Consider the following 26,550-nt stretch of genomic DNA (forward strand, 5'->3'; position numbering starts at 1 on the left):
TTTATTTTAGTTCAGTTAGAATAGCAGTTATTAAGAACACAACTAATAATAGGATGTGGGTGACAAGGTGGATTCATACATTATTTGGTGAACTGCAAATTAGTAAAACCACTTTGGAAAGTGGTATGGAGATTACTCACAAAGCTAGGAATGGAGCCACCCATCATATGACCCAGCTCCTTGGTATTTATCCAAATAGTGAAAATCAGCATTATATAGTGATACAGCCACTTTAATGGTTATGGCAGCATGATTCACCATAACCAAGTTCTGGAATCAGCCCCAATGCCACCAATAGGTGAAAAGATTCAGAAAATGTGGTATGTATGCACAATGGAGTTTTATTCAGCCATGAAGAAGAATGGAATTATGGCATTTGTCGGTAAATGGATAGAAATGGAGAGCATAATGCTATGTAAAATAAATCAGACTTAGAAAATCAAGGGCTGAATGTTTTTTCTCATATGTGGAAGCTAGAGTAAAATAAGGGAAAGAATGGGGGGATCAGATACCCCAAAGTTAGGGAAGATCCAGTATAGTAGGAGAAGACCAAGAAAGGGAAGAGGGACTGGAGAGAGGAGAAGATATGGAATGGATCCAGCGAAGTCATTTAATATGCATATATGAACATACTGCAGGGAATTTTATGTATATGTGGAAATTACCATTCAAAAATAAATGAGTGAAAGGAAGATGGATAGAGAAAGCAGAATAAGGAGAAGAAATGGGGTTGGGACTCAGATTCCACACATGTGGTTTTGTCAAAATGAACCCAGCTACTATGTATAACTGTAATGTTTAATAAAAAATGAATTTAAAAGAGCCAAGTGCTAGAGGTTAACAAATTGTAATATCAGAGATGAATGATTATTGCATATGGACTTCTTAGCAGATTGTGTGCAGTAGAGGAAGTAATGAAAAAAAACAAACAGAAATTATCCAAAAAGATACAACAAGAGAAAAGGGACACTGTGTGTGAGCACCTTGAGACAATATAAAATAGTCATAGCTCGTGTCGTTGAAGTCCCATGGTAAGAAGGGAGGAATCTTGGAATAGAAGAAATACATGACCATTTTCCAAAATTAAAACAAATTCACAAATCTCAGATTCCTAAATAGAATGAATACAAATATATATATATATACACACACACACACACACCGAGGCCCAACATATGCCAACTGCTTTAAAAGAAAAACACCTAGAAAGAGAACCCTGAGAGCACCTAATGGAAGCAGAGGTGCTCCATGCAGAAGGGTAATAAGAAGGACATTGGGCTTCTGTCTCAGAGCATTGAGGCCAGGAGACACTGGAATGTTATCTTTAAAGTGATGAAAGAAACACTTGTCATCTTAGAATTTTATGTGGAAAAAATATCTTTCAAAGAAGAAAATGTATCAGAGGTTGAAAGGAAGTGCACATCCAGCTGTCCTGCTCTGCCAGGGAGTGATGATACAAGGTGGAGGCTCGTCCCAGGTGAAGAACACCTGGTGAAGTAAGGACAGAAGACGTGAGACCTTTATAGGAAGTGCTCATATGCATTTATTTATATTTAAACCTGTACAGACTATTATCTGTTGAAAGTAAAAGTGATAGTGATTTATGTGGAATTCATAGAGTATTATTGATATCAAGGTAGAAGAGGAAGGCCGGGTTAAGGCAGTAGAGATGGGGTAATTGACAGCATACTGTTGAAAATTCTTGCAGTGTTTGTTTTTTAGCATTTAAACATGCATTGAAGACAAGCTGGGTGCAGGGCACATGGCTGAATTCCTGGCAACCCTGGAGGCAGAGGCAGGGGAATCATAAGTTCAGTGCCAACCTAGGCAACTTAGTGAGACCCTGACTCAAAACCAGAAATGAAAAGGGTTAGGGATTTAGCCCAGTGAAAGACTGCCCCTGGCTTCAATCCTCAGTAGCAAAAAATAATAATAATAAACATGTATTGAAGATAGAATAAGTTAAAGGTACACATTGTAACTTTTAGAGTAAACTCTGAAAAAATTAGAGAATAACTAAAAAAGTCAATAGAATAGACAAAAATAAAATACTAGCTGGGAATGTGGCTCAGTGGTTGAGTCCTTGCTTGATGTGCATGAGGCTCTGGGTTTGATTCCCGGCACTGAAAAAAAAATTAAATAAAAAATAAAATTCTAAAAAATTATTCAGCTTACCCTCAGCAAAAAATAAGAACAGAAAAATAAATAGAACAAAGCAGAGCAGTTTAGAGCATTAGAGCTCTAATATTAAGACAGTAGACTTGGATAAAAATGTTATCAGTAATCAGTGGAGTAAAAACCAAAATTGAAAAGCAAATTCTGTCAAACTGAATAAAAGGAAAGAACCACCTAACTACGTATAGATACTTGGCTGGGTGCAGTGACGTATGCCATCCAGTGGTATCCCCTCATTTTGGAAAAAATTGTGAGCCAAAATAAACTTTATTTATCTCTCTCCCAGGCTGTAGCATTGTGTTATTAGTAACTAAAACCAGATTGATAAAATGTGTATGTACTTATAACAAACCACAAAATTGAGTAAGAGGAAGAGCAAAAGATGCAATATAGACAAATTCACAGTGATAGTTAATTTTGAGACCTCTCTGTCTGAGGTTGATAGAAGTGATCAACAAGTGAGCATAGGAAAGAAAATAACAAACCATAAGCATAGAGACGTCGAAAGGCACCAGGAGCCCCTTCACCTAATGGCAGTAGACCTCTGCACTCAAGAAGAGTGGAGCGTGTGTCGACTGTTCATCATGTGGGTAACGAGTGGGCAGGAAAACGAGTCTCAGCAAATAATGAGGATCAAAATAACAAGGAAGCACCTGGAGCCCAGGCTGTGGCCTCTGACCCTGCTGTCAGTAAAGGGTGGCTGGTCCCAGGGAGTCGGGAATGGACGAGAGGAGCCTGAGGCCTCTCCTGGTGGCAGAGATCAGTGCTAAGGAAAGAAACAAATGCTGACAGCATGTCACCTCCGCATCCAGCCAACCTAAAGCTCCCAGTGGCCACAACTAGAACTTTGGAGCAACAGCAGCAGCAGTTCTTGCTCATCAGTACCAGTCCAGAGCACCATGTTCCCAAGTGTTACCATCACAACAAAAGCACAGTCCTGAATGATAAAATCCTGGAAACTGAATTCCACCAACTGCGTTCCCATTGAAAGACTGAGTAAGAGGGGTAGAAATGGCCAGCATTTTCTGTTTGGAGGACAGTGGCCATTTGGTTCAGTGGTGTGTTGGTAGCGCTGAGCTTGTCTTCAGAAAGCGGCCTTGATGATAAATGATAGGAATTCAGCCCAGCTGGGAGACCTTCTGAAACAGACACTTGCTGAGGCAGGTTCCTCGTTAGGCAGTGAACTAATCCTGGCTAGAGATCTGGCTGTCTGAGAGCACAGACTTTTCATGTTTGCTACAACATAGAAAAACTTCTGTGCTTCACTGTTATTTCCCATGCTTCACTCTCAGCACTCATGATAGTTTCATAACTTCCAAGTTATATAAACCACATACTTGTTGGTTCTGAAAATTCCAGAACTTGTTCTCTTATTTATATATTAATAACTAGAAAAAATACCCTGTAAATGTTTATTTGAAGATTTACTGGACTTTCCCCCCAAAAAATGGATTTCAATTGAATCCTCAAACTGTAATGATGGATTTAGAATTAGGTGTGATCAATCTCAAAATGAGTTTCAGGTTGTTACCAGTTAAGTCTGTTTTGTCCATTCAGCCCAGGGCTTTCAGCAGAGAATCATTATCTGTCTGCACTGACATTCTAGCTGATGAAGTTCCAGGAGCTGTATTGGCTGAGGAAGCCCTTGCAGTTTCTAGGTGGACAAGTTAGTGATGTGCACAGTGGAATGAGAAACACGCAGCAGTATCTAGCATTGTTCCCAAAACACTGAGGCCTGCACGGGACTGCATTTGGGCCAGAAGCTCAGCACAGAAGATGGGAAGAGCTCCTGTCAGTTCAGTTTGAATTTTAGAAGAATTTCAAAAGGAGCATGCCAACTAGAAAAAGAATATGAATGTATTCTCTGAAGAAAGCCATGCCCTCAAAGAAAAAGAAAAAAACAATAATACTCATCATGATGCAGTACCTCAAAAATACTTACTGGCCATGAAACCCATACTGGGGCCCACTCTGTGCAGCACCCATACTCCACCCCTGTGATACCGTTTCATATATTTTTTCTCCTCCACAGAGTTTTGTTTTTCACTTTTTCCCATTGTTTTGAGTTGTCAGCATTAGATCGTGCAACTCACTGTGCTCTGTGCTTCATCGTCACGTCATTTCCATCCCACAAGGACCTTCAGAGAGTTCTCATTCATTCTCTGCATTGTTTGCAAACATGCTCTGTGAAAGTGCACTGCCACAGCGCTGCCTTCATGAGCGAGTGCTGTGGGCGTGCGTAAAAACATGGAAACCTCCTCCAAAAATGAAGAGATGTCCTTTTTGTAGTTTGTACTTGTGGAATTTCGGGCAGCTGCATTTGCTGCGATGGCCCATCACACATTTTATTCCATCTTTTTGAGGGACTTAGGGTGCCCATTGTGCTCCACCTGAAACTGCAGTTATAAGGCTATGTTACCAACTGTGTTGCTTACCATGGAGAGATGTGTCAACATTTTGCTTTTTACCTATTCATTCTGGTTATGGTTCACCTGCTAATGCGTATTACACCCATGCAAGTGTTAATGTAGTTGAGTGTTGCAAAAAATATGTGTGTTCTCATCACCTGTCTTCCTGTAGACCCAGTGTTTGTCAATTTTTATTTGTTTCTCAAATCCTCCTATAAAAATGCAAATAAGTGTCTTTTAAAGAATACTTTCAATTTTTTTTTCCACAATTGTAGATTTTGGATTTCGATCATTAAGACTTTTTAGACGTTGGGAGAATTCAGACATTAGAGATTTTAATCTTTTAGGATTTCAACATTTGGGATTATGGCACTTGGGGTTTCTGTCTTTTGGAGATTCTGGCCAATTGATTGTAATGCAGTTTACAAAATAAACATCCATGAAATTCTGATAAAGATAAACACTTCAGTAAATAAATAGAGGGGTTCTGACAAATCTCTCATGCAGAAGAATTCCAAATAATTTACTTATTCCCTCAAGGAGTATCCTGCATAAATTTTTTTGAAGGGTTACTGGGGATTGAACCCAGGAGTGCTTTGCTACTGAGTTTTTTTTTTTTTTTTAAGTTGCTTAGGGCCTCATTAAGTGGCTGAATCTTGCCTCAAACTTGTGATCCTCCTGTCTCAGCCTCTCAACTTTCTGAGATTACAGGTATGTGCCCCACACCCAGCTGGAGAAACTATTTTGAATTTTTCTCACTTTGAGGAATTGGCGCATTTCTCCTTTCAAGGAATATAGTATTTTAAAGAGGAAAAAACAAACATCTCTGCAGGGGAGAAGGCTGACGAGCAGAACCTCAGCCAGGGCAGGCTGACCTCAGCACTGGCACTTCACCTTGGTGACATTCTGCTGATGTATTCTGCGGGACGGCTGCTTTCTCTAAAGTCTTCCTCCAGAGCTCCCATCAGCTCTGTGGTGTCCGTGGACATCCTAGAACAGGAAAAAACTGTTAGATAAAAACTAAAGAAACGAACAGACTTCACGTAATAATAATAATCAGACTATGATCTTTGACTACATCAGACTAAATTTAAAGTTAGTGATACTTAGAAAATCTCATGTTTAAGGAATGCACTATTAAATGATCCATGTGTCTAACAATTAATCTCAAGGAAAATTAGGAAGTATTTTGCTTACTGAGTGGTGGTGTAAGAACAAATGTCTGACTCTGTAGGATACAGCCACGCAGTGCTTAGAAGGGAAATTTCAGCATTCAGTGGGAAAGAGGGAGACATACGATCATGAGTCTGCTTTTCCATCTTAAGTTCCATGGCAGATCAAGTTAAGCCAGTCAGTAGCAGAAACAAGATAATAAAGATAGGACTAGAAGTTAATGAAATAGAAAAGTAACAGGAAAGAAATTCATTAAAGCAAAATTCATTTAAACACATGATTCATTTTAACACACAATTATAATTGGTAAATTGAATAAGACTAATCAAAAAAGAAAACGTTCAGCTTATCAGTATCAACATCACTGCAGATACCTCTTCCAAGTAGATGTGACAGAGAATGCTGTGAACATCTCTGTGGCTGTGTAACTGTCAACTGAGAAGACATCAGTTAGTTCCTTTAAAGGCATTGTTCAATTGTTCATGAAAACCTTCATGAGAAGGAATGGAAAACCTGCGCAATTTAACATCCAGGATGAAGTGGAAGTAGAAAGAAGACTCCTTTGGCTGAAGAAAACTGCAGGTCGGACGTCTTTGTTGGTGGCTGCCGGCAGCATCACACCGTCCTTGATGAAATAGAGGAGGGAGACACTCCCTGACTCCTTGACAGGGCCGTCACGACCCAGATGTGGCCGGGAGACAGCCATAGACCTCCAGAGCCGTATCTCTGACAGCCACAGACACAGAACTCCACCAAAGTATCAGATCCAGTGCAGTGATGTGTGACAAGTATAAGTCATCATTATCAGGTAGAGTTTGCCTCATTAATGAAAGGTTTACATTACAAGAAAGTTAATGCAGTTCACCACATTAAGTAATCACATGCTCATGTGAAGGAGAAAAATGTTTGATAAAGCAATGTAGATTAACAATCAGAAATCTGAGCAAACTGATTAATAGGGCAGTTTTTCTCCACTTGATAAAAGGCAGCTACAAGAAAATACAGAAACTATGAAAAACGTCCAGCTTGTATCATATTTGCCTAAAGCATTGCGCGCCTTTCTGCTAGGAGTGGGAGCAGGCAGTCTTTGCCCGTACCACCTACGTTAAGCATCATTCTGAGAAACACAATCAGTGCAGCAAGATGAGCAGGACGAAGCCAGAGGCACAGGCAGAGAAGGGGGCAGAAGACGCTGTGCTTATGTTCCCAGAACTGAGAATTCACCATAAGAATGGGATCCTAATGGAATACTCACATTTCATGTATGTATAATATGTCAAATACAGTCTAATGTCATGTGTCCCAAAAAGAACAACAACAAAAAAAGATCCCACCTCAAAAAAAAAAAAAATCCTAAAGGATTTACTGAAAAATTACTGCAATAAATTAACAGTTACTAATACAGTCAGTATGAAAGTCAGTTTTTTCTATATTTTAGCAATTAATACCTGGAAGAAAATCTTTGAAAGAGTTCATGTAAATAGCATTGAAAGACATAAAAAAAATTTGGTATTTTAAAAAAATACCATAAAATTTATTTAAATTAAATCTTTAGGGACCTTTAGTGAATGACAGAGTTGTGCAACTTACATGATTTTCTTTGGGGACATTTCATCCCTCCTGTTGGCTCCCTTTTCCTAGCCACTGCCCTAAGCAAGGCTTAGCCCCCTTTGTTTCTATAAGTCTCCTCTTCTGGACGCCTTTGTGCATAGGCATGCACTCACACCACATGGTCTTTTGCTTGAGGTGCCTCCCATTTGGCCTGGTTTGGGGGGCTCATTCCCTCGGCAGCACGGAGCCTTCACTGCTGCGTGACTCTGTTTGGGGTGTACCACTTTCGGACAGTGGGCACCGGGCTTGTCTCTGCTTCTTAGCTCTTACTGCATAATGCTGCTGTGAATGTCTGGGCACGCCTCTGTGTGGACATGCCTGTAGATGACTAGGAATTTGAATTGCTGGATCAAATGGTAAACTTGAATTTCCCTTTTTAAGAAGTGCCCAACTGTTTTCCAAAGTGGATATACTGTTTTACATCCCACTCACAAAATATAAAGATTGCTAGGGATAATTTTAACAAAAAAAAAAAGTGCAACTCCTCTGGAAGGACAACTGTTAAGCCATTGCATATGGAAAACAGTGTGGCAACTAAGTGGAGACAGCCCATGTTTTTGGATTAGAAGATTCAATATTGTTAAAACATCAGTTCTCCCGCTGAATTATCTGTAAAATCATATTTCTAATCAGAACTCAGCCTGCTTTTTGATGGTGGTGGTACTGTTATTGTTGATTAGAAAATGACAAGCTGGTTCTAAAATATTTGGAAATTCAGAGGACCTAGAATATCCAACATAATCTTAATAAAGAAGAACAAAATGGGAATACTCTGCTGCTTTCCAGAGTTAAGAGACCACAGTGATGCAGACACTGTGGTACTTCTAATATAGACAGATAAACTATCAAATGATAGTGACCATTTTTCCAGGCAAACCAGAAACACAGACAGCGTGTGCAGTGTTCCTGTGGAGGGCTTGAGGTGACAGACGGCATCACCCTGGCATGCTTCAGAAGAAGGTGAAAGCAGTGTCTAGAGAAGGATCAGCAGAGGCCATTTGTGTGGTGGGCCTAAACACCATGCTCAAGAGGTCCACACAGTTGTCTGCTTCTTATGAACCAACGTGCTCTCCGTACCCGGGACCACATGCCAGTCGAAGCTCGCGCCATCCTCCTCTGAGCCCCAGGAGCCCACTGGCTGCCTAACCTGCTTCCACTTGAGCTCTTCTCTATCATTTCTCCATAATGCAGCCAAAACGACTTTTTCCTGTATGATCATGGTTTCATAATGCCAAACAATTTCCCTTCACCACTGCATTTTTATATTGAAGTGAGTCTTTGATAGGTGTCCATCTCCTTCAAATCTGTTCACCACGCCTGGCCCAGTGCTGACAGATAGAGAGCTCAGAAGATGCTTAGTAAATATGGAGAGGCAGAGCTTTACTTCATATCAGTAGATATTCTTGTCTCGATTTCTTGAGGAATTTAAATGCAATGCTACGGGTGGTCAAGTTAAAATTATTTTAATTCTGTGTATTTGAAGAGTGGGCCTGAATAATTAGATATGCAAATTGGAACAAGTTAGTTTGCCACAAGATTCCACAGAAATACTGAAAAGTATTTGCTTGCCTAAAATTTTCTTATGAGGATCCTGACAGTCTCTTTAAAAAAAAAAATAAAAAAATCATGAGGCTTTCTTCCAGACTTATTTCACATATGTAAATATTATAGATCACAATCAATGATCTTTTAAAGAATAATAGATATGACCTTGAAACCAAATATCAAATGCATGTATTTATCATAAATCTCCTCCAAAAGGTACTTCAGTATAGCAGATGGAAGAATTGGCTATAAAACCAAATTCAAGATTAATGAGTGATTCGATGAAATGGTGCAAAACAGCTCATAAAACATCAACAGATCATTTCTGATGCTATTGGAAGAGCCAGAGACTCCAGCATGGCAAGCTTAGGTTCCTTGGCACCCACCTCAGTTGGACTCGGGAAACAAACCAGACAGACAAGTAAACGGGCTCAGTTAAGCTTCACCTTCTCTCCCCCAAAATGTTTTTATACTTTTTGGACTTGAGTTGTATTGATTTCTTTTGAAACTCATTCAGAACAACATCCAAGCCTCCTCCATCCCTTTCCCAACTTTAGGACTTTCCACAAGACCCGTCTGTGCCATCACATCTTCTCATTGTCCCACCTGAAAATTCTAATATGCAGTGTCAACACTTTGTGCAAGAAATTCTTAGTAAACTTAATTGTGGTGTCTAATGACAATGAAATCATCCTTTGCCAGAAAAAAATCAGTTGTAATCAGTGGATATCTTTCCATATAAGAAATCTTATTTAGGATAGGGTTTCTGAGAAATTGATTTATTTTGAAATTAACAGACAATCACAGAAGAAATAATGACGCTTGAACCAAAAGCCAGGTCTGGACTTAAATCCTAGCTCTGTTATTTGTTGGGTGACCTTGAGAAGCCAGTTACCCCTGTGAAACCTTGTTTAATTGATGGAGTAGACAGAATGTTGCCCACCTTCCTGGGATTCTGTGAAATTGCAGAGTACTGTGTAAACACAAGAAGCTCTCGCTGTATTTTGCTAGGTGAGTGCCACTAATGGGAGCCCTTACTCTTTAGGCAATACTGAATGTTGGCCGAATGGAATGGGTGGCATCAAATGAGCCTGCTGGGGACCTCTACTCTTAATGCCATCATCAATAGCTGTTCTTGAATGCAAGCTGGATATGCAGATGTAGCACACCGTTTCACTGAAGCCTGACAGCAGTCCTAAGAAAGATGTCATTTTAAAACAGTTTTGCAGATGAGAACATGGACTCAGCTTTGCCTAAGGTAGCCCAGAGTATGTGCTGAGGTGTGCTTGGCTCCAAGGCCTGCTCCCTGTGACTGCTAATTCTGTCCTGTCTTCTCAGATGGTCACAGTGAGATGGGGAAGCCTGCTTAGGCGAAGGTGAGTGTACCAGGGAGGGAGGGAGGCGTGGCAGGTGTGTGCAGCACAGGCCACACCATGACAGGCACTGTGAAGCCCACACGCTGAGCATCCCCAAGACTGCTTTGCATGGGTGACCATGTGACTGGAGGAAGAAGAAAGGCACATTGTGCGCTAGGGAGGTTTTTGTAAATACAACGTTCCTTTCTGTTTACTCTGGGTTTTCTCGGAATCTAATAAAAATGCATAGTTGTTTTTTTTTTTTCAATTATGTAGAACCATTGCAACCTTTTGATGGGAAGTAGTAGCAGGACAGCTATTTTTCGTTCCAATAAGGAAGCATGGTTAGAGGTCTCCATCAGAAAAATACAGTGATACCCAGTACCCTTAGCTCACAGTGCAGTATCTTGCCTTTTAGGACTGGATTAAATGCTGAGTTAACCTAAAATCAGTCAAGTCAGAAGCCTTTCTGCAGCATTATAAGCAGCTCTGGGCCAGTGTGACGACTCTGGGTGGATCTTAGGGTCCCGGCCTCTCCTGCCCTTCTCTGTTCAGGCTCATCTCAGTCACATTGACTAGTGCTCTAATGAGAGTTGGAGTTCAGGTTGGAGGGAAGAGGAAGAGTGGAAAGCCGCACCTCCTCCATGCCTGATCTTCTGCTAGGAAATTCCCTGGAAGTTCACTCCTTAATTTTCCTGTGTCTCATTGACTACCTAGTCTGCAAAACTGGCTAAGAAACAGAGTGTTCTGGATTAATGTGTTATCACTGGCACCCCTCCCCATCTGTCTTGTCAGGGTAGGAAGAAGGAGAAAGTGCCATGTTAAACAGGCAACAAATGCCTGTTGCTTGTTCTCCCCTGTTACATATAAAATAGGGTTGTTGTGTTTTTTTTTAATTTTACTAAAATATAATGTACATACGGGAAAGAGATTCACACCTCTTTGAAACAAATAGTTCAGCATCTTTACATACACATACACCCACATGTATACACCCACATAAGCAGGAGAACCTTCCCAACTTCAGAAGTTTCTCTATTTTTTTCCTTAGAACCTGATTATGAGATGTATTAGTTCCAATGATCTCCTTTTGTCCTCCTGAATTATATGGCTTTTTGAACAGTGCCCAGACATATCTCTTCTTAGTCTGAGATTATAGCTACAGATTTTTAAATTAGATGATAGTGAAAAGGAGGTAGGTGGAAAGAATCTCTGGTTCTGTCTCTTATTAGCTAATTCTTTTTGCCACATCAGACTGAGTGCTTTTCTTTTTCACCTTGGTTTTTCTTTTAGTTGTCATTTTAGACTTCTCTTCCTCCAAGAAACCTTTCCGTGACCCTAAAACTGATTCAGGCAGCCCGCTTCTGGGTTCCGTGAATTCCAGGTCCTCAGCACCATCATATTCCATTCGCGGGTTCCTCTGGGCTGACCTGCACACAAGACCCATCATGTTTCATCACAAAGACCACACTCCTAAGGCCACCTCGTAGGTACTTTACAAATACCAGTTGAACAGTATTGAATGAAGAGGGGGTGGGTAGGTTCCTGCCATGATCATCTCACAAAAGATAATGTAAGAGGAGAGAGTTTCTCTCTTCTTATGTGGTAGAAAGGAGTTTTTCAACCTATGTTTATAAATAGATGCAATAGCTACATTGCACATTTGTTTTAAGTATGAATGATAATTTGTGTGGAATACTTAGCATAATACATGACTCATGCGAGAGAGTGGATAACTGTCACGTAATGTGTTAAATCTCCCAAGTTCCACGTGACCCTGAACTCAAGACAGTGTAGCCTGAAGGCCAGCAGATGGGCCACATGACCTCTCAAGATGAATTTCTTCCCTTTGATGAAGCAAAGTACCAGTAAGTTCTGCACTTTGTCATTGAGGTAAAATTTAGAAGCAATTTATAGTAGAGAGAAAAGAAGAATTGTAAAAGGCCAATGAGTCTCCAGTTCTCTGGCAAACCTGTGTCCACATTTAAAACACTTTATGGACGAAGTGATTGTTAACTTTAACATCTAAAATTGGGTTTTGCAAAATACTAACAATAGAGTTGAGAATAATAACCATCTTTTATTTTGCGCTAAAAGGCAGGCCAATGAAAGTGTTATGTGTATGTGAACTCATTGAATTATCACTCATTCCTCATCACCCTATCTCATAAGACATAGCTACAGGAATTACTCATCAAGCAATAACTGTAAGCCACATACTTCATTTACTTATTTCTTCTTTTACTTTTTTTATTGATAACCACTTATGTCTGAGACACTTCTGGAAGATGGAACTCAAGATGTAACTGCCTACCCAAATTACACTGCTTTAAAAGGGAAGAAGAGGACTCCAAACTAATTGACCTTTAATCCAAATTCCAGGCTCTTAATCATTAGCTCTACTGGGTGTCTATAATCATAATTGATTCTGTTCATAAAATGCTTTCCTATATAGTCTTACCTGATCCTCCCACAGCCGTTTGAAACAGATGGCATGTGAAAGGAGAGTTATCTGTTTGAAGTGCCAGGGGGCAGAGGACTGGCTGAAATAGGCCCTTTGGAATGCCTGGACCACATGAGCCCATGCAGTATCTGCACTTGGGTCCTGGAAGTGCTGTGAGAGCAGGTGCTAACCCCATAGAGCACTGTGTCCTCCCGTCCCCGCCCCGACCTCCGCCAGGCTTCTGATGTCATACTGCAGCACACCTACCCAGATGACGGCTTTGGAGAAAGTTTTGAAAAGGTCTCGAATGAGACCCGGGAAAGGTAACATAATGGTGAGATCTTGCAGCTGTGATCAGAGCAGTAGGCAGAAACTGATTTGGGCAGCAGGGGCACATGTGTTTCGGGACTCAGGCTGCTAAGAGGTGGCCTCCATAAGATGGGGAGCCTTGAGGTGCTGTGTCGCGAAGGATGAGGCATATCTGGTGCAGAGCACGTGCCGTTGTCACCAGAGCCCCACAGGGCGTGTGGAGCAGAGCGGACTGTGCTTCCCTTTCCCTGGGTGTTAGGAAGCTCACTGCCAGGGAGTGCTGGCTGGCCGCTCTTTTCTCATTTGTGAAGTGGGAATTATAAGATCTACTTCAGAGTCATGAGGTATAATATGTGTGCCTATGTACATATGTGTGCTGGTGTGTGTACACAGTTTGTCTTTATGCATTTTTAGTTACCTGCTATCAGCCATGGTCTGAAAATTTTGAATGAAAAATTGCATAAAAGAACAATTTATGCATTTCAAATTGTGCACTGCTGTGTGGGACAGCCATGCAGTCCTGTCTCCTCCGGCACCTTTGCCTGGTGTCTCCGCACTGTCCATGCTGATGTCACTTTGTGGCTGTCTCTGTTATCAGATCCTCTCCCCCTGTGTCCCAGTGACCCTTTTGGTACCTGAAAATGACCCTGAAATGTGAGAATAGTGATGCTTGCCTGAGAAGGCCAGATGTGCCCTAGAGAAGGCATAAAGCAGCTCCTTTTAGTGAAAAGGTGAGAGTCCAAAAGTAATGAGGAAAGAAATGCACCTGCTGAGCTTGCTGAACCCCAGCAAGACTGTGCCTTCTACCCGTGAAACTGTCCCGGAGATAGAGGTTCCCTGTTACCTTTGCAGTTGCATCCCAAACTGTATGAGAGATGGCCACAGATCATGATAATGGCAGTCAGCTAAGCAGTTAAGCTGGAAAGGGTATACCACAGGGTTTAGAACTAACCACAGTCCAAGCATCTGATGGGAGCCTCAAAACCCACCCCCACAGGTACGGGGGACCCCCTGTGTGTGCACACTTTCTCTTATCATAAAACCTAAAAGGAAAGTATACTTCCCTTAGAGAAACTTACACAGGAAAACTAATAATAGAGCTACAATAAAATTCAGATTTTAATACTTCTTAGTTTTACAAAACAAGGTGGCTATTAATTATTTAAATATATTCATTATCATTTTTCAGTTACTAATTATGAGAAAGGAAAGGACGTGTTTCTCATCTGTCATCTTAAAATTATTTTGTTTCTGAAAAAAATGAGGGATATATTTTTAGTTATAATTTTTAAAGACTTTGCATTTGTAGAATTTTCAATTCACAGCAAAGTAAAGAGGAAAATACAAAGAATTCCTTTACATGTCCTGTCCTGCAGTGAACTAGAATTTTTGTGAATTTCTAATTAATTGAGTGGAGAGTAGAAATAATTCCTTATTGTTTTAGACCCTACTTTTCACATATTCCTTTGAAACAAATCTTATTTCATAGCTTAAGAAACATGGCATAATTATTTTATGGGTTTTCTTCTCCCACCCTGCCCCTGGCTGCCTTTATGGTGGGTGTTCTAACCAAGTGGCACCTCACAGTTACAGCCAGGCTCTCAGTGCCAGTCTGGAAGTTCTGTAACTGGAATTTCAGACCACCCTGCCTATGCCTAATAAAGACAGGGATCTTCAGATTGGAGTACAAACCTTTTAAATGGAAAAATATTTAAATATTCCAGTTGTAGGCGTACCTTGGAGATACTGTGGATTTAGTTCCATACTATCCCAGTAACATGAATACTTCAATAAAGCAGATCACTCAGACTTTTGGTTTCCCGTAGCATATAAAAGTTACGTTTACACTATAGTGTACTCTATTCAGTGTGCAGTAGCATCGTGCCTAAAAAAGCAACATACATTCCTTAATTAAAAATACTTTATTGCTAAAAAATGCTGACGATCATTTGAACCATCAGTAAGTCATAATCTTTCAGCTGGTGGCAAGCTGCTGGCTGCCCAGGGCGGGGTAGCTGTGGCAGTCTCTTCAAATGAGATGGCATGCAGTTTGCATCCACAAGAAGCAGCACCTTACCTGTACAGGCAGCCATAGCCTTCCAAATGGATTTCTTGAGTAATAAGACTGGAATTCTTCATGAAAGAGTGCTCTGTATCACATGCTATTTGATGGCCTAACATAGTAGAATGTCTTCCCAAATTGGAATCAATATTCCTAAACTCTCTGCTGCTCTATGAATTAAGTCTATGTGATATCCTAAGTCCTTTGGTGCCATTTCAGCGGTGTTCAAAGCATCTTCACCAGGACTGAATTCAGGAAACCATTCCCTTTGCTTTTTTATCCATAAGAAGCTACTCCTGGTCCATTATGTCTTGTCATGAGAGGGCAGCAACTCAGCCGCCTCACTAGGCCCCTCTTCTCATTCTGGTTCTCTTTACATTTGTAGTTAGTGGTCATCTGAAGTCTTGAGCCCCTCAAAGTCGTCCACCCCTATTAAAATGTCGATATTGTCACCTCCTCCTCACAGGTGTTCCTAATGGCATTAGAATGGTGACTCCTTTTCAGGTTTTTGATTTACTTTGCCCAAATTCATCAGAGAAATCTCTGTGGCAGAACGGTAGCCTTATAAAATGAATTTCTTAAACAATAGGACTTGAAAGCTGAAATTACTCCTTGATCCCTGGGTGCAGAATGGATGTAGTGTTAGCAGACGTGAAAACATTAATCTTGTACCCCTGCATCCCAGGCTCTAAGATGACCAGGTGCATTGTCTGTGAGCAGTCCTACTTTGAACGGAATCTCTCAGTCTCAGGAGTGGGCTTAAAGTACTCAGTACACCCCGCTGTAGCAGATGTGCTGTCATCTAGGCTGTGGCGTCCCACAGAGCACAGGCAGAGCAGGTGTCGGAAAACCCTTCAGGGCCCCAGGGTTTGGGGAGTGGTCAGTGGGCACTGACTTCAACCTACTGCCTTAGCACCTGGCAAAACTCAGCCTGAAGCCATCACTAACTTCTCTGCTGCAGTTGTGAAGGTGCCAGGTGCATCTTCTGACAGAGGGCTGCTCCCTGTGCCTGGGAAGCGCAGCCACCTCTACAGACTGCCAGGCCAGAACTCCTGGGTGACGAGCTGCAGGAAAGGGCTGAGAATGTTCCACCCAGCCTCCTTGAAATCTCGTGGAGTATCAGGGAAAAGTGTGAAAGATTCCTGAGAAAAGGGAAGCAGGTAAAACCAGATCTATGAGCAAACAAAATCAGATGAAGCCTCTTCAGGAGGAGGGTGCCGCAACCTCTGCACGGTTGAGCCAAGACAGCTTCACACAGGTAGCCACACACCAGTGTCATGGCCCTGGGGCGTCCTGCTCCTGGCCAGTGAAGAGCTGCCTCTGGGGCAGTGCAGGCAGAGTGTGCCCAGAAGAGAGCTGTGGCCACGCAAGGCCAAACCTCACAGGGCACCGCCCTCAAGGGGGAGCCAGGAGCCCCAAATGCAGACATGTTACTAACATCTCCCACCCAGTGGTGTACTCTGTCCCTTATCATAGCCACCAGAAAAAGCATTTAAAACAAGGGGTAGCATCCACAGACAAGCAGATGAGAATCTCATAAGCAAGAATTAATATATATCTAGAATTTACAAAGTGTTTAAAAAATGATACCTCGAGTGAACAGATCTCACAGAAGATTCTAAAAGCAGAAATAAATGACAGCTGAGTTAGTAATGTACTAGTGCCTTCTGTGTGTCAGCCGAGTTAGTAATGTGCCTTCTTTAAGAGTTCACAAGACACTTTGCAGTCTGACCCATTTACCTCTCAATGGCTGTCCTCCTCTTTCATTTGCTCAACTACTCTGGTCACCTTGGTTAAAAATCTTCCTCCCTCATACCTTCTTTCTGCCTCCCAGCAGAATCAGACTCTGACCCCAGGCACACCTGGGTGCTGGGCATGCCTCTGTGCTGATGCCTTCATCTGTCCTACTGAAGGCTGTTTGCACACCTTCAGTGGATTCTTGATACCAGAGATCAACACCATATTTGTTTCTGCATCTGCACTTTCCAACACAGTATTTTTTGCGCATAGTAAGAACCCAGAAATATTTGCTGAACACATGATGGAACTTTAGCTCAGGACTTCATTATGCTTTTTTATCTTAAGTCTATTCAGCATTCCAAAAGTAACTGCCTTTCAGCCCTCCCATCTTACTCCATTGAGAATTGGAGGAGAAGAAGATGCCCTTGTTCAACTTGGCCCACTAATATTTTGTCTTTTCTAAATTGAGACAGGTGCATAGTTTTTCAACAATTGTGTTGAATTTTAGTCAGTGTACTAAACAAGTGTTTACTGAGTGTGTCTGTTGTACTCCAGACTGTGCTGAGGGAGTTAAGGTGTATCTGTGAAAACAACAGACACAAACCCCTCCCTTAAAGAATACACATCATACGCGGATGTATGGTGTGTTTGGCAGGAGGCACATGCAGTGGATCAGGATCACCAGGGTAGGGGACTGTTTCAGACCTTGCTGAAATAGCATCTTTGGAACACAGGTGAGAAAGGTGAAGTTAGCCGTGCATATATTTGCAGGTTAAAGTGTTCCTGGCAAAGATAACAGCTGGTAATAAGAATGACTACAAACTTGTTGCCCTCAGCACACAAGATAAATTTGTTGTCAACTGAAATGTAAGAAGACTTGAGTGGAGCAGACTTAGGGATAAGGTCAGAGGCTCAGTATAGTTTTGGCCTTGTTAAATTTGAGCTGTTGTTAGACTTAAAGTTGAGATATTAAGTAGGCAGTTAGAACATGAATGTAAAGCTCAGGAGAAATACCTAATACAGAAGCCATACATTTGGAGTTTGTGCTGTTTAGGTTTATTTAAAGTCAAAAGATTTGTTACAACACCAAGGGATTTGTTTTGTGAATAAAGAAGGCAAAAGCTTCAGGGTCTGAACTCTGGAACACTCCGACTCCAGGGAGAAGAGGAATGAGCAGATCGACTGATTCAGGAAGCCAGTGACAAGGAAAGGAAGCCAAGCGCTGTACTGTCCTGGAGGGCACATGTCAAAAGGAGTCATCCTGTCTGTCTTAAAATTACCAAGTAGTCCTGCGCCCTGAGCAATCGGGATTGGTTAATAGGAAGATTAAGGGGAGGAGTAAGGATGATCGCAATGGATTTGAAAGAACAAAATAATATTAGAAACAAAAAGAAAAATCACAGGAAGTAACATATATGAAATTGAAAATTCAAGTTTTTGTTAATGATGTGATCCTAGGGTATACTATGGGAACAGATGGAAACAGGAAGCAAGATCAGTGAACAAGAAGAGTACCTGGGGTTAAGAGGCCTGCCTGTTGGAGGGATCGTCTGCCATATGCCAAACTCTCTAGACTCAGGATGGTGCTGCTGTTGGCAGATTGACAGTGAGGTATTGCTGGAGGCACGAGTCTTGGTGCTCTGGAATTGGTGGAGGTGTTCATGGGTGGGAGGAGGGGAGGGCTTAGTGAGGAGACTGCTCACCCCCCTCTAGGCCCCGAGGTACCTTTGGTTTGGAGGCAGAGACCTAGATAGGGCTGCCAGGAAGAGTGGTAACTAGAGGTAAATCAAGTTTCCATTGACCAAGAAGATTTCAGAGACAGAATATAAGGATTGGACATTAACGAGCCATAAATTTCAGAGGCATGGTAGAAGGAGTTGCAGAGTTTGGCAGAGGATAAGGATAGCCAGGGGACGTGGAGAACTGCAGGCACACTGCAGTGAAGAGACATTATGGTCTGGAGCTTCCTGAACTGACATGAATGGGAGTGAGGCGCCTGGTGAGATTGGTTCCGCTGGCTTTCAAGTAGAAGTTGGTGGGGAGGTGCAAAGAGGTTGGGTAGATGGAGGTAACTGTCAGGAGTTTCTTGCTGACTTTCTGAAGGGGTGATCTTGGGAGGAGGGGCTTCATGCTACTTGGAGTCTTGCTCAGTTTGTGGTCTTCCTGCTTCCTCCCTGGATAGAGGGACAAGGCCTCGGGAGATGTGGGCTTATTCCCAGTGCTACAGCTTGTACCTGACTCCTTGCAGGAGAGGATCAGAGGGACACATCATCTTCTAATGCTCAGGGCTGTTTCTTAATTCAGGTTGATGGAATCAAGAGCCACTGCAGCCTGGAATCGTGCTGAGCCCTCAGGCTTCCCTTGACCCCTGATCACGTCAGATACGTGGAAGGAGGAAGAAAGGCTTGGGGTATGGCCATAGCACGTGTAAGAGAAGGCCACCCTGGACCTCCTGAGGGAGGGGCTGCCCCTCAGTCCCTTTTGATAGAGTTGAGGAGTATTCAGCCTCACTTTTTGTTACCTATTAATACTATTATAAGTAATATCCTTTAATGGAGAGATTTTTAGAGTTTTTTCTCCTTTGCCATAGCTCGGGTTTTTAGCTTATCCTTGGGAAATAGGACACATCTTTGGTTAATAGACATTTGAGGTGCAGGAAATGAAATGCTGTGAAAGCAATTCAGATGGAACTGACAGGTGGGAGAATGGGGCTCAGCTGCTCCCAGCTTCTTGGCTTGATGACAGTCTTGCAATAAATAATCAGAAACTGGGTGAAATGATAGCAAATGTCAGTTTCAAGTTTTCACTTGTCAAAACTAAGATTGTCTTATCACCGAACCATTGCTAGACCAAATTACACCAACTTTTATCTTCCTGTTCATCAGAAGGCCTGCTTCACCTCCCCCACTTTTTTATGCTGAGCTCTGGTAAAGCATTTCACAGGCAAATTTCCAGGAATGCAGATGTTCACTACTGCTTGCTTCATTTATTAAAGGAGGCTTAGTTATGTCCACAAGTTATTGTTAGACCTTTCTGATTATTGATCTCAATAATATTGTGCATTTGTAGTTCCAGGTGAAACAATTGAGAACTTAGTAAAGGAAGTTCTTTTCAGCTTCATGAAGAGGTCATTCTCAAATCTGCAGCAGAGATAAAATTCTCAAGAATATCAGTTTTCTTTGCCTAAGGTGCCATTTATGATGTTATTCTGACCTTTGGGAATAATACCAAGCTTTACTTAATTTAGTATTGGGTTTCTAAAAAGCATGAGCCAGTTTATTTTCAACAAAACTAGATGTCATTTGACTACTTTAGTAACAGATGCTATGGGTGAGCCATGCAGGATGCTGGAGCTGTTAGAGGTTGGGGGCATCTAGATGGCCCCTCACCTGGATGTGTACACACAGGACCTGCTGAGCAGGAGCCGCCTTCCCCAGGTTGCCCTGCAGAGGCTGGAGCTTAGACTCAGGTGTCTTGACTGATATTTACCATCAACATTGTATCAAAAGACTGGACAGAATCTGAATTTCTGTTTTCAGGACAAGAAAAATACTCTATAAAAGCATCCTCGTGTTTAAAGCTATGGTGTCTTATGTAGGAAAACCATATTGTTGTCGTTGTTGTTGGATTATCTTTTTTATTTATTTTTTGTTATACATAAAAAAAATTATGCACTTTGATATGTCATACATAGATGGGATATAATTTCTTCTTTTTTGAGTGTACATGTTGCAGAATCATATTGGTCATGCAGTCACATATACACACACAGTAATAATGTCTGCTTCATTCTACTGTCCTTCCTATCCCCACATCTCCTCCCTTCCCCTCACATCACTTCCCTCTACCTAATGTAAGGTAATGCTATTCTTCCCTGGTGCCCCCTACCCTATTGTCAATTAGCATCTGCATATTAGAGAAAACATTTGGCCTCTGGTTTTGTGGGATTGGCTTATTTCACTTAGCATGATGTTCTCCAATTTTAACCATTTACAAATGCCATAATTTCACTCTTCTTCAAAGCTGAGTAATATTCCATTGAGTATATATACTACACTTTCTGTATCCATTCATCTATTGAGGGATGCCTATGTTGGTTCCATAGTCTAGCTATTGTGGATTGAACTACTATAGACATTGATGTGGCTGTGTTCCTGTAGTATGCTGTTTTTAAGTCCCAAGGAGTGGGATAGCTGGGTCAAATGGTGGTTCCATTCCAAGTTTTCTGAGGAATCTCCATACTGCTTTTCATAGTGTTTGCACCAATTTTCAGTCCCACCAGCAATGTATGAGTGTGCCTTTTTCCCCACATCCTCACCAACATTATTGTTGCCTGTATTCTTGATGATTGCCATTCTGATGGGAGTGAGGTGAAATCTTAGAGTAGTTTTTATAGGCATTTCTCTAATTGCTAGAGATGTCTGAAAAAATTTTATCTGCTCTTTTTTTAGTGAGACCTTTTTTCTCATAGGTGTTTCTTATCCCTAAAGAAAATTAGGACCACAGAAAGGGAGAGGAAGGATTTGGGGCCAGTGAGAACTGATACAAGTTGCTGTGATCATGCGATACTGTGGGGCTCTGACTTCTGCTCTGAGCATGAGGAGAAGCCCCATTTGAGCCCCAGAGGAGCAAAGAAGAAACTTCTGGAAGAGTGACAGGGCAGAGCAGAGGACAGTAGGACATCTCACTTGTTGTCCGCCACAGTGAACAACAGGCCCCTCCGGCACAGGTCCAGCACAAGGCAGTGGCTCCCTCCCGAGCTTTGGGAGCCATGTGCCTAAGCCTCAGGGCTGAGTGTGTGAGAACAGATGTTCTTATGAAGTTAATGAATGAATTCTGCAACGGGCCCACAGTCCCCCATCATTCTTTTCTCATTTAACTACGTTGTATTTGATCAACTGTTGCAATAAAAAGCCTTTAAGTCTTTTTCATCCTAATATTATTTGGTCAGCAAGTCCTGGCAGATTGACCTCAAAAATAACTCTCAAGTTCATGTCCTTGTTCACCTCTGTCATTTTTCCACACACACCAATCCCTGCTTGTAGATGGAGTGAGGGCCTGTCCACTAGATGCGGTGGGCATGGTGGTGCAGTCCAGGTCCTCTCACACTCCCCTCCTCGCTTCTGAATTTTCTGGGAATGCCACCCTCAATTCAAAGACCATTTTTTAAAAAAATTCTGTAGCTACATGTGGCTCTGTGGAAAAATTGCACATTGCCATTTAGTATGATAATCAGTGGTAGCGGTGACTCTTCCATGCCTGGGCAGTATTAAAGAGCCAGTGGCACTTAACATGCACATTCCAGCAAGCTTCGGTAGGGAGAAGTAGGACTTTGTAGTGTGTTACGTTGTGTGTACTTAATTAACTTGTAAGGATGCAGTTAAACCAGGATAACAGGGTGTGCCCTGTGCTCTGCACCTGGAGGAAGCACACTGTACTGGGACTATTCAGGACTAGGCACTCTGTCAACTTACTAGCTCCGTTTGATAGAACTACTCAGACCCACAGATACCTCAGCCTGTTTCCAGCCTCTGCTTTCTGTGCGTACTATTGCTTCTGCCTCGCCGGCCCTTGCGGCCACTGCCTCTGGCCTTCCTTCTCCTTGGCCTCTCTTCACCTAAACCCTCCTGGCCTTTCAGAACATTGCCCCAGCCCTGCTTTCTCTAAGCAGCTGTCCGGGGCACATTGGAGGGGAGGAAGAGCCCCTTCTCTGTGCACCACTCCTCCACACATGCCTGGAAGGGCCTGTGGCAGGCTTGGGGGCTGTGAAAGAGGGAAAGCATGCTGTCATGGGCGCCGGCCAGCCCTGACCGGGAGGCTTCTCTGCAGGTAGCAGTAGGCTGAAGTCCAAGCAGGAGACAGCCTGGAGGACAGGAGAAGAGTCCTGCTGGCAGAAGACCATTATGAGGGAGGACTGATCCCCACTTGCTTGTAGGAGTCCCATACCGTACATGGTGATTGGAATCGGAAATCAGTCATTTACCTGAGAAAGGAAGCCTGAGGCAGCAGCAGGTTAGGTTCAACCAGGGTCAGGGTGTTTGTCATCAGGTAGCCTTGGTATCCTGCTCTCAGTGAGATCCTGGGCTGGCTGCCCAGCCTTCCAGTGTGAGATGGATGAAGGTCGTCTGGGGCTGGGATGCTCCCACCACTGCCCAGGGAGAAGTCGGCACGGAGTGCATCTTCCTATCCCAGCTGTCCCAGGTGTGAAACAACTGGGTTACTTTCCATGTTGAATACTCCTTATTTGTTACTTTGAAGCTGAAATGGTAGAGATGATTGTTTTCCTACAAAACTGAGTAGAAAAGAGTGAAGCCTGGGATGTGATTGGAAGCTCTTCCTCAGATACCCAGATGCTTATAGTACTTCAGCTTTGTGTGTGTATTTTTGCATATACAGAATGGCAGTGGTAACAGGCTCTCTCCCTCTTGCTAGCTCAAGGACATCGTAGATCAGAACGTAGATTTTCCTGTACTTGGAACAGATCCTCAGCTTGTGTGACGGCAGATTCATGACCATGTTGCTGTCCTACTGCACATAGTCATTGACACCAGGCACCTTTTGTCCACCATTCTAATGATAATTTAATAGCATTGATGAAATAAAACATTTAATCTTGGTCCTTGTTTGTAATATCTTACAAAGAGAGGTGCCCACAATTCACACAGCACCAAGTTGTAGAGTAGGAACCTAAGGGTCAAAGAAAAACTGGAGCTTTCATCTGTTGGAGATAAGAAGTGCTGGCCGCCTGCCCCACCCCCACAGCACCTAGCACAGGGGATCAGAGCTGTCCACACAACCCAGGCAGCGTATTTGCTGCAGACCCCAACACTTCCAGGGCAAGTACCACCTCTGGTTTCACATACACTCTGTGTTGATTGACCAGAGAATATAGTTAAAATGCCAAACACTTTTATTGGATATTAAAATTTGGGAATTAAGAGAGGGACCTTTGATAATCCTAAGCTCTGTCCTAGGACTGTCATCTCAGGGGGAATTTCTTTGACTTTTCAGCCCTGGTCTTTATTAGTTTTTAGGATACTTCATTGGACATGACTTAAAGCTGCCAAATCATTTTGTGCTAACTGTGTTTTCTTTTGTTTGTGCAGTGGTGCTGATTACTATGATTATGGACACGGACTCAGTGAGGAGACTTATGATTCCTATGGTGAGTAAGGGCCAGAGTAGCAGTATAGAGATAGGGCAGGTAGCTATCAAAGACCTTGGAGATCATAACTCAGGCGTAAATCCGTACTTGTCTTGACTATGGAACCACAGCCTCCTCATAATCTGTTTTCAGAGGCTCCTTTAGCATTTAAATGTAATATTTAAAGAGAACTTAAGACTTACAGAAAGTTGCATGAATTCAGATTCTGAGCTTAGATTTCTGTAGGGTCGATAGCCACGTGCTGATCCGATTTAGTAGAGTAGTGAACTGATCTGTGGACATTTGGTGTTGTGGGTCTTTTGGAAGTGTCTTTTGCTTCTTGAAATGAAGCCGCTGAGGCTGCATCTCTAAAGTAACTCTCCCACCCCATCTGTATGTTTTCATTCCTTCCTAGTTCAAGGTCTCAAAAAATCCCACTGGGAGTTGTTTCTAAAGGTTACAAAAGCACTGGTCCAGGAAGGAGAGATGAGTGTTATCAAGCTTGTCGGGAAACTACTCAAGTCCTTCTAAGTCAGTGGGAGCTAGTAGAGCTGCTGGGGAATTCTTGTGTCCTAAGACTCAATATGCAGAAAGATGACAGGTTTAATTAAAAGAATGGGTGGCAGCAACAAAATGATAGTAAGAAGCGCCTTCGCAGCAGGGCAAAGAGATCAGAGAAGCCGGGCTTTCTCGGCTGCAGAGCTCTGAGAAGGCTGTACCGGTGCAGGTGAGTCAAAATCCTGGCTAATGGATGTTATGACATTTCTCTGAACATAACTGAAAAGCCGTTTCCAGTGTTCCTTTTGAAGTAGGTTTTGTTGTGTCACCTGCCCAGAGCTGTGGTGACCGCATCTGGGCCTCTTTTTTTTTTTTCCTTTTGCTTTCTTTCTTTTCTTTTTTTCCTTCTTATTTGTAACAAACACTTAAGAGAAATACATTAGCTTGCTGACTGCTGTCTACTTAAATTGATGCGAGTTAGCTAGCGGGAATGACGTTGATTGCATGTTCCTATCAAAAGAAGAGGTCATTTTAAGCATTTTTCTTTCACAGCTTTTTAAATTGGTCTCTGTGGACACATGGCTTTTAAATTGCTGTGTGTTGCAGCAGGAAGTTAACTGTTTGATGCCAAAGGCCTGTAGATAATTTGCTGAGAATCCCGAGGAGGAACAGGTGTTTATTTCCAAGAGAAAAGATCATAGAACGTCTTTGGTTATCCACGAGTGAGTGGGGTTTTGTGGGTGTCGGGCCTGTTCTGGGCCCAGGCGGTCCTCTGGAGGCCTACTTCCTACCAGTGCAGCTTTCCTTCAGTCTTTCTATGAAAGGGCCAAAGAGGAGCGAGACTCCCTTTCTCTCCCTCAGTCTTCCGGCTCCCATTTCATTCTCCGGTTTTTCTCCTTCTGTTTTCACACATCATCTGTGTTCTCTCTCTTCATCTTCACTGTTGGAAGAAGCTGCAGGGATCCTCACTCCTCTATTTCCCGCTCATAGATGTCTCCGTGTTCGGCCAAGGGCAGTTGAGTCTTGCATGGTTTGTGAGCTGTGGTTGTGGTTGCCGAGGAGGTTGGCAGATCAGGTGCAAGCCGTTTTCCTTCCCAGGTGATGGTTTTCTAGTGAGATGGTTGTTTTCCAGTGTGTGTGGTTTTCCTAAGGTGAGACCCTGGTGCTGCTTCTATGGGTGCCTCAGAAGTGTGTCTCTGGATTGTGACATCTGCCACTGGTTTAGGGCGAAGTCACATTCTGACAGATGAGGCCACTAGGTCCATGGCAGTGACTAATTGTGACTCATCTTCCCGATTACAGGGCAAGAGGAGTGGACTAACTCAAGACACAAGGCACCTTCATCGAGGACAGCGAAGGGCATCTACAGAGACCAGCCATATGGCAGATACTGATTGTACTGTCTGATGTTGTGAAATAGCCAATCTCCACCCGTCCTGTATACTGTTCAAAGTAATTTTTTTCTATGAACAATCCCTTTTTAAATAAATCAAATGCTTAAAATATGAATGGATGGAACTTAAAACTACTTTGTTGAAAGATCAACTTGGGCAGGAAAAAAAAAAAGACATGTAAAATTTTGTTATTTCCAGTCTGTATATGAAAAAATAGGTCATCAAAAGGAAAAAAAAATAACTTTGATTAACTAGTGTTAAAACAAATAGGTTTACTAAATATGTTAATCCATTCTTTTAACATAAGCCTCACCTTTCATTTTAAAGGTTTCCATAGAATTTAGTTATTTTATCTTTTAGCCATATGCTAGTTTTATTTTTTCTCTTGCCAACATGCGTAAAAAGGGAAGCCAATTATAAGTGCAAATAATGTGGTATTCTTTTGTAACTCAAGTCTTGAAATGTTCTGTAGTGTTAAGCAAAGTCTCCTCTTGCTTGATACTAAATAAACTTTTGAAAGAAATTTCGTGTGTGTGAGCTAACAATTTCATGTTTTTCTTATTTAAAAAGGCCTTCATAAATAGTTGTAAACAGGGAAAGAATTCCTTTAACAATGCTTGTCATAAAAGGGTCACACTAAATATTGTACAACTTACTTTAAAAATGGTATAAAATTAAATGTACCATTATATG

General features: G+C 42.2%; 1 protein-coding gene across 1 annotated transcript in view; it reads left to right on the forward strand.

Moving 5' to 3' along the window:
• The window catches only part of Khdrbs3 (KH RNA binding domain containing, signal transduction associated 3), a 160,238-nt gene extending 133,858 nt beyond the window's left edge, over positions 1 to 26,380 (forward strand). Inside the window, exons 8-9 of the mRNA XM_076835960.2 lie at positions 23,928 to 23,986; positions 25,766 to 26,380. Coding sequence (XP_076692075.1) covers positions 23,928 to 23,986; positions 25,766 to 25,857 — 151 coding nt within the window. The 3' untranslated portion in view covers positions 25,858 to 26,380. The remainder of the gene's footprint in view (positions 1 to 23,927; positions 23,987 to 25,765) is intronic.
• The last annotated feature ends 170 nt before the right edge of the window (positions 26,381 to 26,550 follow it).

Source organism: Callospermophilus lateralis, chromosome 16, assembly GCF_048772815.1.
Source record: "Callospermophilus lateralis isolate mCalLat2 chromosome 16, mCalLat2.hap1, whole genome shotgun sequence".
Classification (NCBI taxonomy): Eukaryota; Metazoa; Chordata; class Mammalia; order Rodentia; family Sciuridae; genus Callospermophilus; species Callospermophilus lateralis.